The sequence below is a fragment of the Littorina saxatilis genome, linkage group LG12 (assembly GCF_037325665.1).
Source record: "Littorina saxatilis isolate snail1 linkage group LG12, US_GU_Lsax_2.0, whole genome shotgun sequence".
Classification (NCBI taxonomy): Eukaryota; Metazoa; Mollusca; class Gastropoda; order Littorinimorpha; family Littorinidae; genus Littorina; species Littorina saxatilis.
The window spans coordinates 65,028,328-65,043,450 of record NC_090256.1 but is presented as its reverse complement, the minus strand read 5'-3'; the positions used below and the strand labels follow the sequence as shown (position 1 = coordinate 65,043,450).

Genomic DNA, 15,123 nt, shown 5'->3' with positions numbered 1-15,123 from the left:
TTGTGGGGCCCCGGTGTTTAAAACAACTTCGTCTGAAAGCACAGAATGACCAAACAAACGGTTGCTGAGGCTGACACGTTGTGGCCGATCGCATAGGAACTCCCTGATCCAGAAAATCAGATTATTGTTCACATCTAACTGGACTAACCTCTGGATAAGTATATGGGGCTGAATCGTATTAAAGGCTGATGAAAAATCCATAAAAAGAACTCTAACCGTGTTCCCTGCTGTATCTAAATGGCTGACAATCATGTTGATAAGCGTGAGTGTAGCATCTTCGACGCCTCTCTTTGCCCTATATGCGAACTGAAGGGGGTCCACTTACCCAATTTCATCAAAATTTGCATCTCCTTTTCCTAATCTTCCCTGTTATTTCTTTACCACTTCAGTCATTGACAAATTTATGTTTTTTCTCTTGTGTTTTTTTTTGTTTTGTTGTTGAAATTTTGAAATTTTAAGAGCTGTCTTAAAAAGTGCACTGCACTCATGTCCGTACTATTGTAAAAAAAAAAGTTGATTGAATATTTTGTATTACAGAGGTAAGACGGGAGTTCGCATCATTACCAGCATCATCATCATGGTGTTGATTTTCATCGTCACCGTCATTCTTGCCATGATTGACACCAGTGCTTGTAAGTCTCCTGTTTTTTGTCTTCTGTATTTCGAAGTGTTTCTGTGTTGTTGTTTTAGTGTGCTTGTGTTTGTGTGTGAGTGTGTGTGTGTGTGTGTGTGTGTGTGTGTGTGTGTGTGTGTGTGTGTGTGTGTGAGTGTGTGTGTGTGTGTGTGTGTGTGAGTGTGTGTGTGCATGTGTGTGTGTGTGTGTGAGAGAGAGAGCTTGTATGTGTATGTTAATGTGTGTGTATGTGTGTGTGTGTGTCGATGTGTGCATGTGGATGTGTTGGCACTAAGATGACTTTTGAACTGTGTAGAGTATGAAGCAATCAATTTCATTATAAAACAACAACAAGTCGCGTAAGGCGAAAATACAATATTTAGTCAAGTAGCTGTCGAACTCACAGAATGAAACTGAACGCAATGCCATTTTTCAGCAAGACCGTATACTCGTAGCATCGTCAGTCCACCGCTCATGGCAAAGGCAGTGAAATTGACAAGAAGAGCGGGGTAGTAGTTGCGCTAAGAAGGATAGCACGCGTTTCTGTACCTCTCTTTGTTTTAACTTTCTGAGCGTGTTTTTAATCCAAACATATCATATCTATATGTTTTTGGAATCAGGAACCGACAAGGAATAAGATGAAAGTGTTTTTAAATTGATTTCGACTATTTAATTTTGATAATAATTTTTATATATTTAATTTTCAGAGCTTGTTTTTAATCCAAATATAACATATTTATATGTTTTTGGAATCAGCAAATGATGGAGAATAAGATAAACGTAAATTTGGATCGTTTTATAAATTTTTATTTTTTTTTACAATTTTCAGATTTTTAATGACCAAAGTCATTAATTATTTTTTAAGCCACCAAGCTGAAATGCAATACCGAAGTCCGGGCTTCGTCGAAGATTACTTGACCAAAATTTGAACCAATTTGGTTGAAAAATGAGGGCGTGACAGTGCCGCCTCAACTTTCACGAAAAGCCGGATATGACGTCATCAAAGACATTTATCAAAAAAATGAAAAAAACGTTCGGGGATTTCATACCCAGGAACTCTCATGTCAAATTTCATAAAGATCGGTCCAGTAGTTTAGTCTGAATCGCTCTACACACACACACACACACACACACACACACACACGCACAGACACACATACACCACGACCCTCGTCTCGATTCCCCCTCGATGTTAAAATATTTAGTCAAAACTTGACTAAATATAAAAAACAAACACTTTGTCAAAAGGAAATGTATATTACATTGTCAAACATTGTTTGTTCTATCTCATCAGGGCCCGTATTGTTTTTCTGGGTCACACTCGGATCTTCAGTCATTTTGAACAGTAAGTAAAACATGTTTTTATTATTTGTTGTATTGTTTGGTAATAATGACAGACACCAAAGAATAACCGTGTAAAAAGAAGATGCAGTTTTTTGGTTAAAAGTAAAAGATAAAAATGTGTGAAAGTTGCATTGTATGAATTGCTTATTGTATGTTACAGTGTATTTATAGGGTAACTAAGACATTTATTGATGAATTTATGAACTTACTCAAGAAAACTCCTATGTTGGGGGGGGGGGGGGGGGTGTGTGCATGTGCGAGTGTGGGTGTGCAATTGGCTTTTTGAGATTCAGAATTTTGTTACTAAAGTAATCTGTTGTTAATTCATTTCCGCCAAAGTGATATTTTAAATGTTTCTGTACACGTACTGAAAATCGTTTGTATAGGTGCTTGTGGAATCTACCAGAACAGCATGTATGGAATAGCTGCCATTTTACCCATGAAGTACACTAATGCCATCATCTTTGGAAATGTAAGTTATTATTACATTAAGTCTTTTTTATCACAAATCCAACAATTAATGACAACCTACCTTTCTTGTCTTTTGATTCTGTTTATCACAGACAAAGCATCGTTCAACTTGGACACTAAAAGTGGAAGCCCCCTTTTGAGACCCCAGAGTTATTAAGACTTCCCCCGTTTTAAGACCTAAATCGTTTTTTTAGATTTTCTGTTCATAACCTCCATCAGTTTACCTCCGACTCCTGTTGGTGAGGTCATAAAATACTGGGTTTTCGAGTGTACCAGAAAAGTACAGTCTGAAGAATGTCAAATGCAATATTAAAGCCCTCAAGTAGTTATGGTTATGCTTTATTTATTTTAAAACATTTTGTACAGCGCAAGAGAGGCTTATATGATTAAAGGCTTTTTGTGCAAGCCGGGGATATTTTTTTCAAAATTAATCTTGTAATGACACCTATGTCAGTGTGTGAAATCACAAGTCTATCATCATAGGTGCTAAAATAAAGGCAGAATAAATTCATCTAAAAAAAAATTGTTGTTGATTCCATGGGAAGAAGCTATTCTTTTGATAATTGACATGTGTTCAAATGGAAAGATGTTCTTTTATGTAGTAATAGTCGGGACAGATCAGTGCTTTGTACATGAGGGAATACGCCTTTAAACAAAACCCTTGAAGACTATAAGCCCTTAAGTAGTTATGGTTATGCTTTATTTATTTTAAACCATTTTGTACAGCGCAAGAGAGGCTTATATGATTAATTTTAACCTGTCTCATGGGGACAGGGTTTATTAATTTTAAAGTGCATAGAAGTGGGGAAGTGGTTTAAAAAAAAATATATCTTTTGTGTAATTTCTTTCAATATGTGCTTTAGTTAACTTTTGGTGTACGTTTACACTTTTGTGGTTTCATCTGTTTGACTTTTAAATTACTCAAAAATTATCATCTGTTACTAATGTGTCTTCCACAGTGTTGAACGACATATTAATTATGATTGTTCTTTTTGATTTAAAATACTGGGATATCGTTTTCCTCAAAATAAGGCTGTTTGCTTCTATATAATGCTGAACACATATTTTTGTAATTGTTGGAATTTTCTCCGTAATGGCAAATTAGACTTGCTTGAATTGTTATTATAAATTAACTTATTTGTGCCGCTAGCTAATGTTTTGCTGTTTTTCCTCCAGAACGTTTCCGGGACATTTGTAGCCTGTGTCAACATTTTGTCCATTGCATGTAAGCATTCTTCTTGTCCATATGTAAGATACTATTTGGTTTGCATTTTAGTGTGTGTGCATACCTCATCATAAGAAATCTCAACTACATGTATTTCTCTTACTGTCTCTCTGCTAGCTGCTCAAGAAGTCTGCAGCTTTATATGTTAGGAGTTCCCTGCACAATACACATGTGTGAACAGAAAGATAATAGATTGAAGATTGGTTTGAATATGGGTTTTTTTTCGTGTTTTTTTTCTAATGTTTTTTTCTGGTGTGCTTTTGGGTGTGTGAGAGAGGAAATAACAAATTCGCCTGAATGTCAGAGTGTTCACACTTTAAGAAAGGTACGTTGGTTCATCACACCACAGGCTAAAAGCCTTAACACCATAATGATGCAGGACCATATTTCTTCTTCTTCTTTGTGTTGTTTTGTGTGCTTGTGTGTATGTGAGTGTTTTCGAGCGTGCGTGTGTGTGAAAGTGCGCACGAGCATGCGTGTGTATGTGTGTGTGCGCATGTGTGTGTATGTGTATGAGTACATACATGCGCATGTGTGAGTGTGTATGTATGTGTGTGTGTGTGCATGCATTCATGCGTGCATGTGCATGTGTGTGTGTGGTTTCGACCCCCACCTTTTGCCATAGCTTCAGACGAGATGAGAATCCTGTTCTTCCAGGCTTAGGCATGGGGGAGATAGCTGAAGTCTGCAGGCTTGCAAACCATCACTTTGCATGCACATCTCTTCATTTAAAGCATGTCAACATCTTTGTCATTTTTTCAGTGGCCCCTGACATTCGCACATCAGCCATCTATTACTTTGTCACCGCGATTGTGGTTCTTCTCATCGCATTTGATGCCTACTTCATTTTACCTATTACAGTAAGTGGCATTTATTAGCATTCCTTCTAACTTCAGATAATATCAAGTATAAAAAGCTGTCTGTTAGCGCAAAGGTGTCACGATATCGAACGCAGAAGAAGAAGAAGTGTGAAGGTGTGAAAGTACAGTCTGCAGCAGTTAAATGCTGATTTAGGTTCATCTTAATTATGGTCTTTGTTCATGAAGTTGGTTTTTTTTCTGTACATATTTAACAGGCTGTAAGGTTAGCTCTCATGTAAATTGCTAACCAAACCTGTCAACAATGATGAAATGATGGTATTTTTTAAGAAAACAAAGATAGGCTAGTTAATGGAACTATGTTTGATTATAGACAAAACAAAACATTTACGTGAATGTTAATTATAACACTATGATACATGTTTATCTTCTTCTTCTTCTTGTCGATCACTGATACATGTTTATGATATATAATTAAACATTCCATCAAGTAAAACATCTTTGTTGCTATATTACAAAGGAACATCCCTTTTGGGACCCCCCCCCCCCCCCCAATTTAAGACTTCCTCTCTTTCAAGACCTTACTTTTCAGATTTTCTTTTCACAGCCTCTGTACATTTATTTTCATTTTAAGACCTGATTTTCTCAGATTTTGTTGAAGTGGTAAAGGGGGGTTCCACTGTATTGGGTTTGGAACACTGGCAGTCTACAGTCTACAGTCTTTTCATAACCTCTGTAAATTTACCCCCATTTTAAAGGTCCTTGTCTACATTTTTATACCGAAATCGCCATTTGACCATTAAAATGCAGAGTCTATTATCTACAAATATCAACAATACACCCCCTTTCGATCAGGAAAGACGAAGCCAGTGTAGCCGTTTGAAAATTCATTGTAGTATTCCAGCGTAGTACTCATAGTAGGATATCCTTATTTGGAAAATGCCAAGCGCAAAACTCCTCTCAAATCCCGTGCATTTCGTGCGTTTAAAAAAAAGCGTGGACAGCGCTCCAGTGTCAAACTTGTTGCTGCACTTGTTTGGGCGTGGCTATAAGCATGGTGACATGAATTTGATTGGTCAGTATTTTTAGGAAAAGCACATGTTCTCAGCAAACAGAAAACAAAATATTGGAAGCGTGAGTCACGCTACCCAAAAATAAAATCTTTTTTTACATATTTTTTTTTCTATAACTTTTTTCCCCATGGTTCATTCATCATTTGACATAATTTTGTATCGAAATCTAACCATAAGATTATTGAAAAAAAGCAAAAATGTAGACGACCACCTTTAAGACTCCAACCTTTTTAAGACCTGATTTTGTCAGATTTGTGGAGGTCTTAAAAGGGGGGTTCCACTGTAGACTGCCAGTGTTCCAAACCCAATACAGTGGAACCCCCCTTTACCACTTCAACAAAATCTGAGAAAATCAGGTCTTAAAAAGGTGGGAGTCTTAAAATGGGGGTAAATTTACAGAGGTTATGAAAAGAAAAGCTGAGAAAACAAGGTCTTAAAAGGGGGTTCCACTGTATCTCTTGGGGTTTCTATTGAACAGTATTTTGTGTTCATTTCCGGATAGGACCGAGGGTGAATTGTAGTCAATTTTGATGATGATTGTACTCATCAGTAATGTTTTGTTGCTTCTTTTTGTCGCAGAAATTCTTCCGCCATTTCAAACTTTTGACCAAATTGAAACATCAGCAGTCTCGAAAACTTCACGAGCAAACTTGCTGTGGTCCTATTTCTTCATACTGGCACGTCTTTAAAAAGGTCAGTTCATCATTGTTTCACATGAAATGTCATCCTTCACATTGTACGTATGTGTCCCATCTGCAGGCAGTCGTTTTGTTTCAGACAGTGATATTCACCGAGTCTATTTGTTGTCGGTGGTGATTCTTGATCATTGTGAAATGTGTATGCGCATGTGTGTGTGTGTGTGTGTGTGTGTGTGGGGGGGGTGATGATGGGGGGCGTAGACTAAGATACACATTTATCATCAATTGGATGATATAAGGGAGGTAACTGCATGTACTTTTAACCAGCATTGCTGATAGTTGTGTTAAAAATGCGTTTTTGTGTATTTTTTTTCTCTTCTCTATTTTTCTCTCATGCATTTAACTGCTATATTTTATTATTTACCTGAAATAATATTAATTAGGTACTATCAGAGTGTAATATTGCAATCCATATGTTGTGATGTTCAGTTAATATTGAAGTTAAAATATTGGAAGTTATTTACAATAGGTTACAGAAGCTAGTGCATTATAGAATGTCACAAACAGAAGGTTTGTCAACAGATTGTGTCTGTGCTAAAGTAAAGGGTAGATTCTTGAACATTACACAGAATCTTAATCACGTAAGGCAGAGCTCTATTTCAAGATCTGAGAATCAAAGGGAGGTAAGCGCTGTAAATGCACACAACATGTGAGAGTAATATGGAACCAATCTCCTGGCACTTGAGAGTTATGATATGCACTAAAATAAACAAGCGACTTTCATCACCTGTTTAATTCTTCCCTTTGTTTCTCAAATCATTACATCGAAGCCATAATGCATTGATTAAAAGCGTCCGCCCCGTGATCGGGAGGTCGTGGGTTCGAACCCCGGCCGGGTCATACCTAAGACTTTTAAATTGGCAATCTAGTGGCTGCTCCGCCTGGCGTCTGGCATTATGGGGTTAGTGTTAGGACTGGTTGGTCCGGTGTCAGAATAATGTGACTGGGTGAGACATGAAGCCTGTGCTGCGACATCTGTCTTGTGTGTGGCGCACGTTATATGTCAAAGCAGCACCGCCCTGATATGGCCCTTCGTGGTCGGCTGGGCGTTAAACAAACAAACAAACAAACAAACAAACAAATTGACTAAAACATAAAGCAAAATATGGTTTTTCCAGAGATTCTGTCATTTTCAAAGTAAAGTGTAGATTCCTTTTACTTTACATAAAATGCATGCGTTATATAAACAATGTAATGTGACATGGTTTGTCCACAGATTTGGGTCCTGGCCCTGAGCGTGTGGTTTACGTTCTTTGTCTCGCTGTCTCTCTTCCCACAAATTCAAAGCGACATCAAGAGAATAGACTTTCCCATTGCAGGTGAGTTTTTACACTGAATACTGACGGGGCTGAACCAGAAGGGTTGGGGGGGGGGGGGGTAACTTGGTCCTCCTCCCCCCTTCCCCCCCCCCCCTCCCCTCAAGCCCCCTGCCTCACCCCTCAAGCCCCCTGCCTCACCTGCCCCTGTTACCCTGCCCCATTACCCTGCCCCATTTTAGAAGCCCTTCCAGCTCATACACTAGGTCCATCCGTGACTGGGATATATATGCATGTGTGTGTGTCTATTGTATGATTCGAGTTAAAGTTCTGCTCTTAGGTTAGTCTGTTAAGCTGATGCTTTGTGCAAGTTATGTTTCTGTATTTCCCTAATTTAATTATCCTTGAAGACATGCTGGCTATGCGGCAGTGTAAAGAATGGTGTGGCAAGTAAAACTCTGACCATAAGGTGATCCTGAGAGTAAAAAGCCCAGGAATGCAAAAGAAGGAGAAAAGAACCCTAATTTCAGAAGAGGTTTTACTGAAGTTGATGATCATTTTAAACCTGGTAAAAAAAAAAAAAGAGGGTTACAATTTTTTTTATTATGGTAAAGTTTGTGCTGGTAGCAGCCATGTGTACCTGGTTTCATTTTTTTTTTTTTAAGAAAAAAACTCATTGTTATTGAATCACTTACAGTACTATCTCAATTTTTACTCCTTTGCCGTCTTCTCTGTCATCTCCCCTTCCAGCTATAAGTGATTATACATTAGCCATTTTCCAGACACGTATTTCTTAAAAAAATTTTTTTTAAAAAAGAAGCAAATCCTGGCTCTTCCAGATACTGGTTTCTATGTTTCCGCCAACCAGTCAAACCATCTCCAGTCATATTATTTTATTTGTCAGGAAAAAAATGCATGTTCAAAAGAAATATCAACTGGAATGTCTGTATGACTGGTAGCTGATTTAGTGTCTGGTATTTTGTGATTTATACCAGCAAAATGATGGAACTTTGCTGTCCACGTGATCCAGGGTAAGGTCAATTACCTTACAACATGTATTGTCTGGTGTCTGTCAGTTTGACCAAACTAAAAAAAACAAGAAAGGTATGTTGTTGGAACGTTTAATTAACCACTTGACTGCCTAAAAATAGGACGGGTATACCCGTCATGCGCTTGTGCAGCCGCAGCGCCTTAGGACGGGTAAACCCGTCTTCTCCGTTCCGGGATTTTCCAGAAATGCTACGTCACTGCTGACACACAAATAGCAGCCAATGGCTTGGTAGGATACCTCATTCTCATGAATAAACATAAATGGTGACGCGGTTTTGCGTCTGAAGGCTATTTTCGGCCTTGGCGACAGGGTAGGGGAGAGAAATCTCGACTCGTCAAAATGGCTAACGGTGACAGTCGACCGGGCCCTAGTAGGGAAAAACAAAGCCGGACTGATGCTACAGGCGGTGCAAATGATTATGGATACTGACAGGGGAAGGGGGAGATCTTCTTTCGGACGATTCGTTGGAAACAGGTAGATGATAGTGATTATAATCCTTTCTTGGAGCAAGCAAAACAGCCACCTGTGTTTGATCCACAGGCACCGGAAGATGCGCCGGACTGATTTTTCAAAGTTCATATTTAAACATCATTATAAGCCAAACTAATTATTATTTCCATGATTAGACACTAAAAACAGATTCTTGGTTCAATTTCCCTTAAGAATAACATAAGTTTTACTTACCTAACCTACTGCCAGTTTGGAGCTAGAATTTGTTGTGAATTATTACACCCCGAACTCCAATATTCCCTGGCAGTCAGGAATGTACATACGCAAGTTTTGATTGGCAGCGAAAGGGTTAATGACAAAACAAAACGTTACATTCACAGATCTATCGACCCAGCGGTCTTTTAATTGCACAGACAAACACTATATCAAATAACCAAAGGGAAGTAATCGCTTTTAATACATACGACATGTGTAATAGAGTAAGCGAGAGTTGTACGGAACCTTTTCTCCTGGCACCTGAGAGAATAACAAGCATTGAAATGAACAAGCGACTTTCATCCTCATAAAAGGATGATCACCGCAAGCTCATATGCTCATCATTCTCTGAGGCACTCCAACTAACACCTACGTACACAATCATATACAAGAACCAGCTTTTATTGTCGACCGGACATAGTCCTTAGATCAAGACTGGTTTAACACACTTATCTTGACAAAATGTTCAGCGGCTTGCAGTGATGACACAAGCGAATGAGGCAATGATTAATGACGAACATTTATAATAATGTTTTTGGATGTCAGATTGACCAATTGTGTCTGCTACAAAAGGACATGTGAACTGTAACAACACTTCTTCCTTGTCACAAAGGTGACAGTCCTTTTGCCACAGGTACCACTGTAAAAGGTTTTATTACTTGTCCATTTTATGAATTCTAAACCCATTTGTTTAACTTTTTTCAGATGTGTACTGGACTCCCATCTTCTGTTTTCTGAGCTTCAACCTCTTTGCCATGCTTGGTAACCTGCTCACTGAGGTCATGCGTTTTGTAAGTCAAGATTTCAATATTTTCATTTTTAGCTGTCTGTCTTTCTTCTTTGATTCGATCTCTTACCTCGTTGGTCTTCAAGCAGAATGTGTGTGTGTGTGTGTGTATGTGTGTGTGCGTGCGTGCGTGCATGCATGCATACATGTGTGGGTGTGTGTGTGTGTGCATGTGTGTGTGCGTGCGTGCGTGCATGCATGCATACATGTGTGGGTGTGTGTGTGTGTGCATGTGTGTGCGTGCATGCATATATCACAGTGTGGGTGTGTTGATTTGTTAACATGCGTTCAGATATATGTCACTTTTTCTGACAAACGAGAAGACTCTTTAAGAAAGAACATTAAATCCTTTATCTGTGATACAAATATTTGTTAGCTTCTGTTAGCTTCTATGGACAGAACGTCACATCACAGGTTTGTACAAAACAGTGAATTTTTATTCTTTGTCCCCTTGTACAGCCAGGGCCAAGGTTTGTTTGGATTCCAGTGTTGCTCCGTGGAGCGTTTATTCCTCTCTACCTGATGTTCAACTTCCGCGTTGAAGAACGAGTGTGGCCAGTTCTCATCCCTAACGACTATGCCTTCATCGTGATGGCTGCTCTCATGGCTTTCACCGCTGGCTACTTCAGCAGTCTCTGCATGATGTATGCCCCAAAGTGAGTGTTCAGAGTCATGTGCACAGTTTGTTGTGTTTGGTGCAGGTGGGAAATGGTTAATGAAATACAATACTATTACATCATCAGCGCAGCCTGGCAGTGACCTAAGGAGTACGTGTATTGTAATAGATAACATGTGGAAATATGTGCGGAAAGTATTTAGATATACATTACTCAGCTGCTTTTTATATTTAGTCAAGTGTGTGTGTGTGTGTGTAGAGCGATTCAGACTAAACTACTGGACCGATCTTTATGAAATTTGACATGAGAGTTCCTGGGTATGAAATCCCCGAACGTTTTTTTCATTTTTTTGATAAATGTCTTTGATGACGTCATATCCGGCTTTTCGTGAAAGTTGAGGCGGCACTGTCACGCCCTCATTTTTCAACCAAATTGGTTGAAATTTTGGTCAAGTAATCTTCGACGAAGCCCGGGGTTCGGTATTGCATTTCAGCTTGGTGGCTTAAAAATTAATTAATGACTTTGGTCATTAAAAATCTGAAAATTGTAAAAAAAAATAAACATTTATAAAACGATCCAAATTTACGTTTATCTTATTCTCCATCATTTGCTGATTCCAAAAACATATAAATATGTTATATTCGGATTAAAAACAAGCTCTGAAAATTAAATATATAAAAATTATTATCAACATTAAATTGTCCAAATCAATTTAAAAACACTTTCATCTTATTCCTTGTCGGTTCCTGATTCCAAAAACATATAGATATGATATGTTTGGATTAAAAACACGCTCAGAAAGTTAAAACAAAGAGAGGTACAGAAAAGCGTGCTATCCTTCTTAGCGCAACTACTACCCCGCTCTTCTTGTCAATTTCACTGCCTTTGCCATGAGCGGTGGACTGACGACTCGGATGCTACGAGTATACGGTCTTGCTGAACAATGGCATTGCGTTCAGTTTCATTCTGTGAGTTCGACAGCTACTTGACTAAATATTGTATTTTCGCCTTACGCGACTTGTTTTTATATACAGTAGTACGTTTTAGTACACTTGAGCTGAATTAAGTTCTGGGTCAAATAAATTAAAAGAAATTTACACTTGTCTCTTCTTTTGATAACTTTGCCAACACAATGAGGAAGTACCACTGTATGTAAAAGCCAACTCTAATTTTTTCCAGGAAAGTGGATGTTCTGGGTCCAATACATGTTGAGGTTTATTAGTATTTCCACTGATGGATAATTGTGGTTTTGGGGCTAATGCCACAAGTAAAAGAAATTTAAACTTAATGTCCCTTCTTTTGATAACTGTGCAAACACAAAGGGGAAGTACCAGTCTGTATGTAAAAGCCAGCTAATTTATTTTCTAGGAAAGTAGATGTTCTGGGTCAAATTCATTTTAAAGGTGGTCGTCTACATTTTTGCTTTTTTTCAATAATCTTATGGTTAGATTTCGCTAAAAAGTTATGTCAGATGATGAATGAACCATTTGAAAAAAAGTTATAGAAAAAAAATATAAGTAAAAAAAGATTTTATTTTTGGGTAGCGTGACTCACGCTTCCAATATTTTGTTTTCTGTTTGCTGAGAACATGTGCTTTGCCTAAAAATACTGACCAATCAAATTCATGTCACTATGCTTATAGCCACGCCCAAACAAGTGCAGCAACAGTTTGACACTGGAGCGCTGTCCACGCTTTTTTTTAAACGCACGAAATGCACGGGATTTGAGAGGAGTTTTGCGCTTGGCATTTTCCAAATAAGGATATCCTACTATGAGTACTACGCTGGAATACTACAATGAATTTTCAAACGGCTACACTGGCTTCGTCTTTCCTGATCGAAAGGGGGTGTATTGTTGATACTTGTAGATAATAGACTCTGCATTTTAATGGTCAAATGGCGATTTTGGTATAAAAATGTAGACAGGGACCTTTAAGGTTTATTTGTATTTCCACTGATGGATAAATGTGGTTTTGGGCTAATATTGCCACGAGTATAAAAAACGTACACATGTCCCTTCTTTTGATAACTTTGCCAATGCAAAAGGGAAGTTACCACTAATAGATAAATGTGGTTTTTGGTTTGCCACAGGTAGAAAACCTTTCGCTTGTCCTTTCTTTTGATAAATTAAACTTTGCCAACGCAAGAGGGAAGTACTACCACTGATGGATTAATGTGGTTTTTGGCTTGCCAGAGGTAAAAGATTAAATTTCACTTGTCCCTTCTTTTGCCAACACAATGGGGAAGTACCACTGTATGTAAAAGCCAACTCTATTTATTTTTCAGGAAAGTGGATGTGGAGGATGCTGGCACAGCTGGTATGATGATGGCGTTTTTTCTGGTCATCGGAATTCTGAGTGGAGTCAACACTTCGCGTTTTCTGTGCACCCTCATCTACATTGAAATATGATTTGACAGGAGCTGGGAGGAAGCGACCCGAATTTCCCAGCGATGGGACACTACATTTATGAAAATGAAAATGAAAATAATAGTTTGAACAGCAGTGGCATGCTATATGATGATTGGGATAGCAAGGCCTGCTATTTACCAGCTTACAACGCCACAAAGAACTTGCTGAACAAGATTGTAATCCACCATCGACTTTGTATAACAGTTATGTGATGGCTTTGCTTCTTTCTGGTCAGGGGCATTTTGAGGGACATCAGTCTCTTCCCTCTTGTTGCTTGCACTATCCAGTGCAAGAGTATGATATTCTCCATTCAGTACAAATGAGCCACTAGTCATTTGTTCAGGACCCTGTCATACAATGAGAGGGAATGACAGTTCTGGTGATCGTTGGAACTGCTGGGTGGTTTTTGGCTTTAATTCCAGTGTGGTTTGTACAAGGGGTAAGTCCCCGTCGCTGTGTGAGGAATTAAATGACAATTTGAGTGTTTGTTGGAATGGCAGGGTGGTTATATTTGCGAATGCCAGTGTGGTTTGTACATAACACAAGACAAGACCCTGTCAGACAGTGAAAGGGAATGACAGTTCCAGTGTATTTTGGAATGGCTGTGTGATTCCTGGCTTATTCCTCTCACTCACTGGTACATATAACCCAGGAAAGAAAGATTATATAGTGGCTGTTTGACAGCTTTACCTCTTCACATTTGAATCATGTGTACAGAATATTCGATGACTGTGAACACAGAAGCCTCAAGGATTAAGGAAGGCAGGGTTTAATTTGATGTCAATCATTACAAAAAAACCAAAAAGAGTATGTCACCATTAATTCAATGAATGTTCTAATTTCCTGGACGGTATGTCCAAACGCTTGTTATTGTTTTGTGGTTTGAACAGGACTATTTCTTGATACCAAGCGCAGCTTTTTGAGCTGATGTAGCATAAATCGTATTATGACCTTCATTTGTTTGCATTTTTTCAGTTATTAGATGATGTAGTTGTTGCTGTTCATGTTAAAGGTGGCGATCGGTTGGTCCCGCATACTTTTTTGTTTGTTTGATTGCTTATTTGTTTGGTGTTTTCAAAAGCAAACATGACAGACTTGTCATCGAGAGTGACTGTATTTTTCATTAAGATTTTAATTTACAAATGCCACCGTTATTGTTTTACTTTTTGTGTGAAATATTTGGAGTGCAAATAAGTGCAGCATGTAAATCAAAATTGGCAGTTAATTCAGTGTGGACATATGACTTACTGGTAAGAAACATTATAATGAAATCTTATTATACACATATAAATTTTTTTAGGGGAAAACGGAAATGTTGCGTCTATCTGTTGAAAACCAATCATCCAACACATCAATTGAGAAAGGGTACTGGGTTGTGCTTTTGTTGTTTTTTGTTTCATACTTTGCACAGGTCAATATAGTTTTGCACAATTTTGATTTAACTTTCGGTGTATAGTTTACACAGCAGTTGAAATCAAAATGAGATTTTTGTTTTTAAATCTATCGAGAACTATAAATACTCACAAGCTGATGGACTGCTGAACAGTGTGAAAGAAAATAACTATTTATGTGACCTGTCTGAGAATCAGTTCTTTACTTGTGCTACAGGAAATACAATCTTATTTCCTCGATCTTTTATTTTTATTAATTATAGTGGGTTTTTTGTTTTTGTTTTTTTTTTCAAATTTTTTTATTCAAATAAATAACAACAATTAACAATATCTCATACAATGAATTAAATACAACTTATCGAGTACAACAAGCTAACTTTTTTAACGTTTTGTTCTTCGAACACTCACACAAAAATGCTTCTTATCTGTAACTGCCTATTAAAAATACTTTCCAACGGTAAAAACGAATTTGTTTTTTTATATATACTAACGCACATCTTTCCGATTAAGATAATGTGGTTCAATTTATACATAGTTGCCTTTTTCACCATTACAAAATGCATACCAAATAAAACATCACTAACTTTCAAAACAATCTTATTTTCTAAAGTACGAAAAATAAATTCTTCAATAAACTTCCAGAATTTGTATACAACCGGGCATTC

General features: G+C 37.9%; 1 protein-coding gene across 1 annotated transcript in view; it reads left to right on the top strand.

The window, feature by feature from the left end:
• Positions 1-14,908, top strand: part of LOC138982552 (equilibrative nucleoside transporter 1-like) — a 29,353-nt gene extending 14,445 nt beyond the window's left edge. Inside the window, exons 4-13 of the mRNA XM_070355866.1 lie at positions 538-632; positions 1,908-1,958; positions 2,344-2,429; positions 3,605-3,653; positions 4,416-4,513; positions 6,124-6,237; positions 7,459-7,561; positions 9,960-10,045; positions 10,501-10,697; positions 12,944-14,908. Coding sequence (XP_070211967.1) covers positions 538-632; positions 1,908-1,958; positions 2,344-2,429; positions 3,605-3,653; positions 4,416-4,513; positions 6,124-6,237; positions 7,459-7,561; positions 9,960-10,045; positions 10,501-10,697; positions 12,944-13,067 — 1,003 coding nt within the window. The 3' untranslated portion in view covers positions 13,068-14,908. The remainder of the gene's footprint in view (positions 1-537; positions 633-1,907; positions 1,959-2,343; positions 2,430-3,604; positions 3,654-4,415; positions 4,514-6,123; positions 6,238-7,458; positions 7,562-9,959; positions 10,046-10,500; positions 10,698-12,943) is intronic.
• The last annotated feature ends 215 nt before the right edge of the window (positions 14,909-15,123 follow it).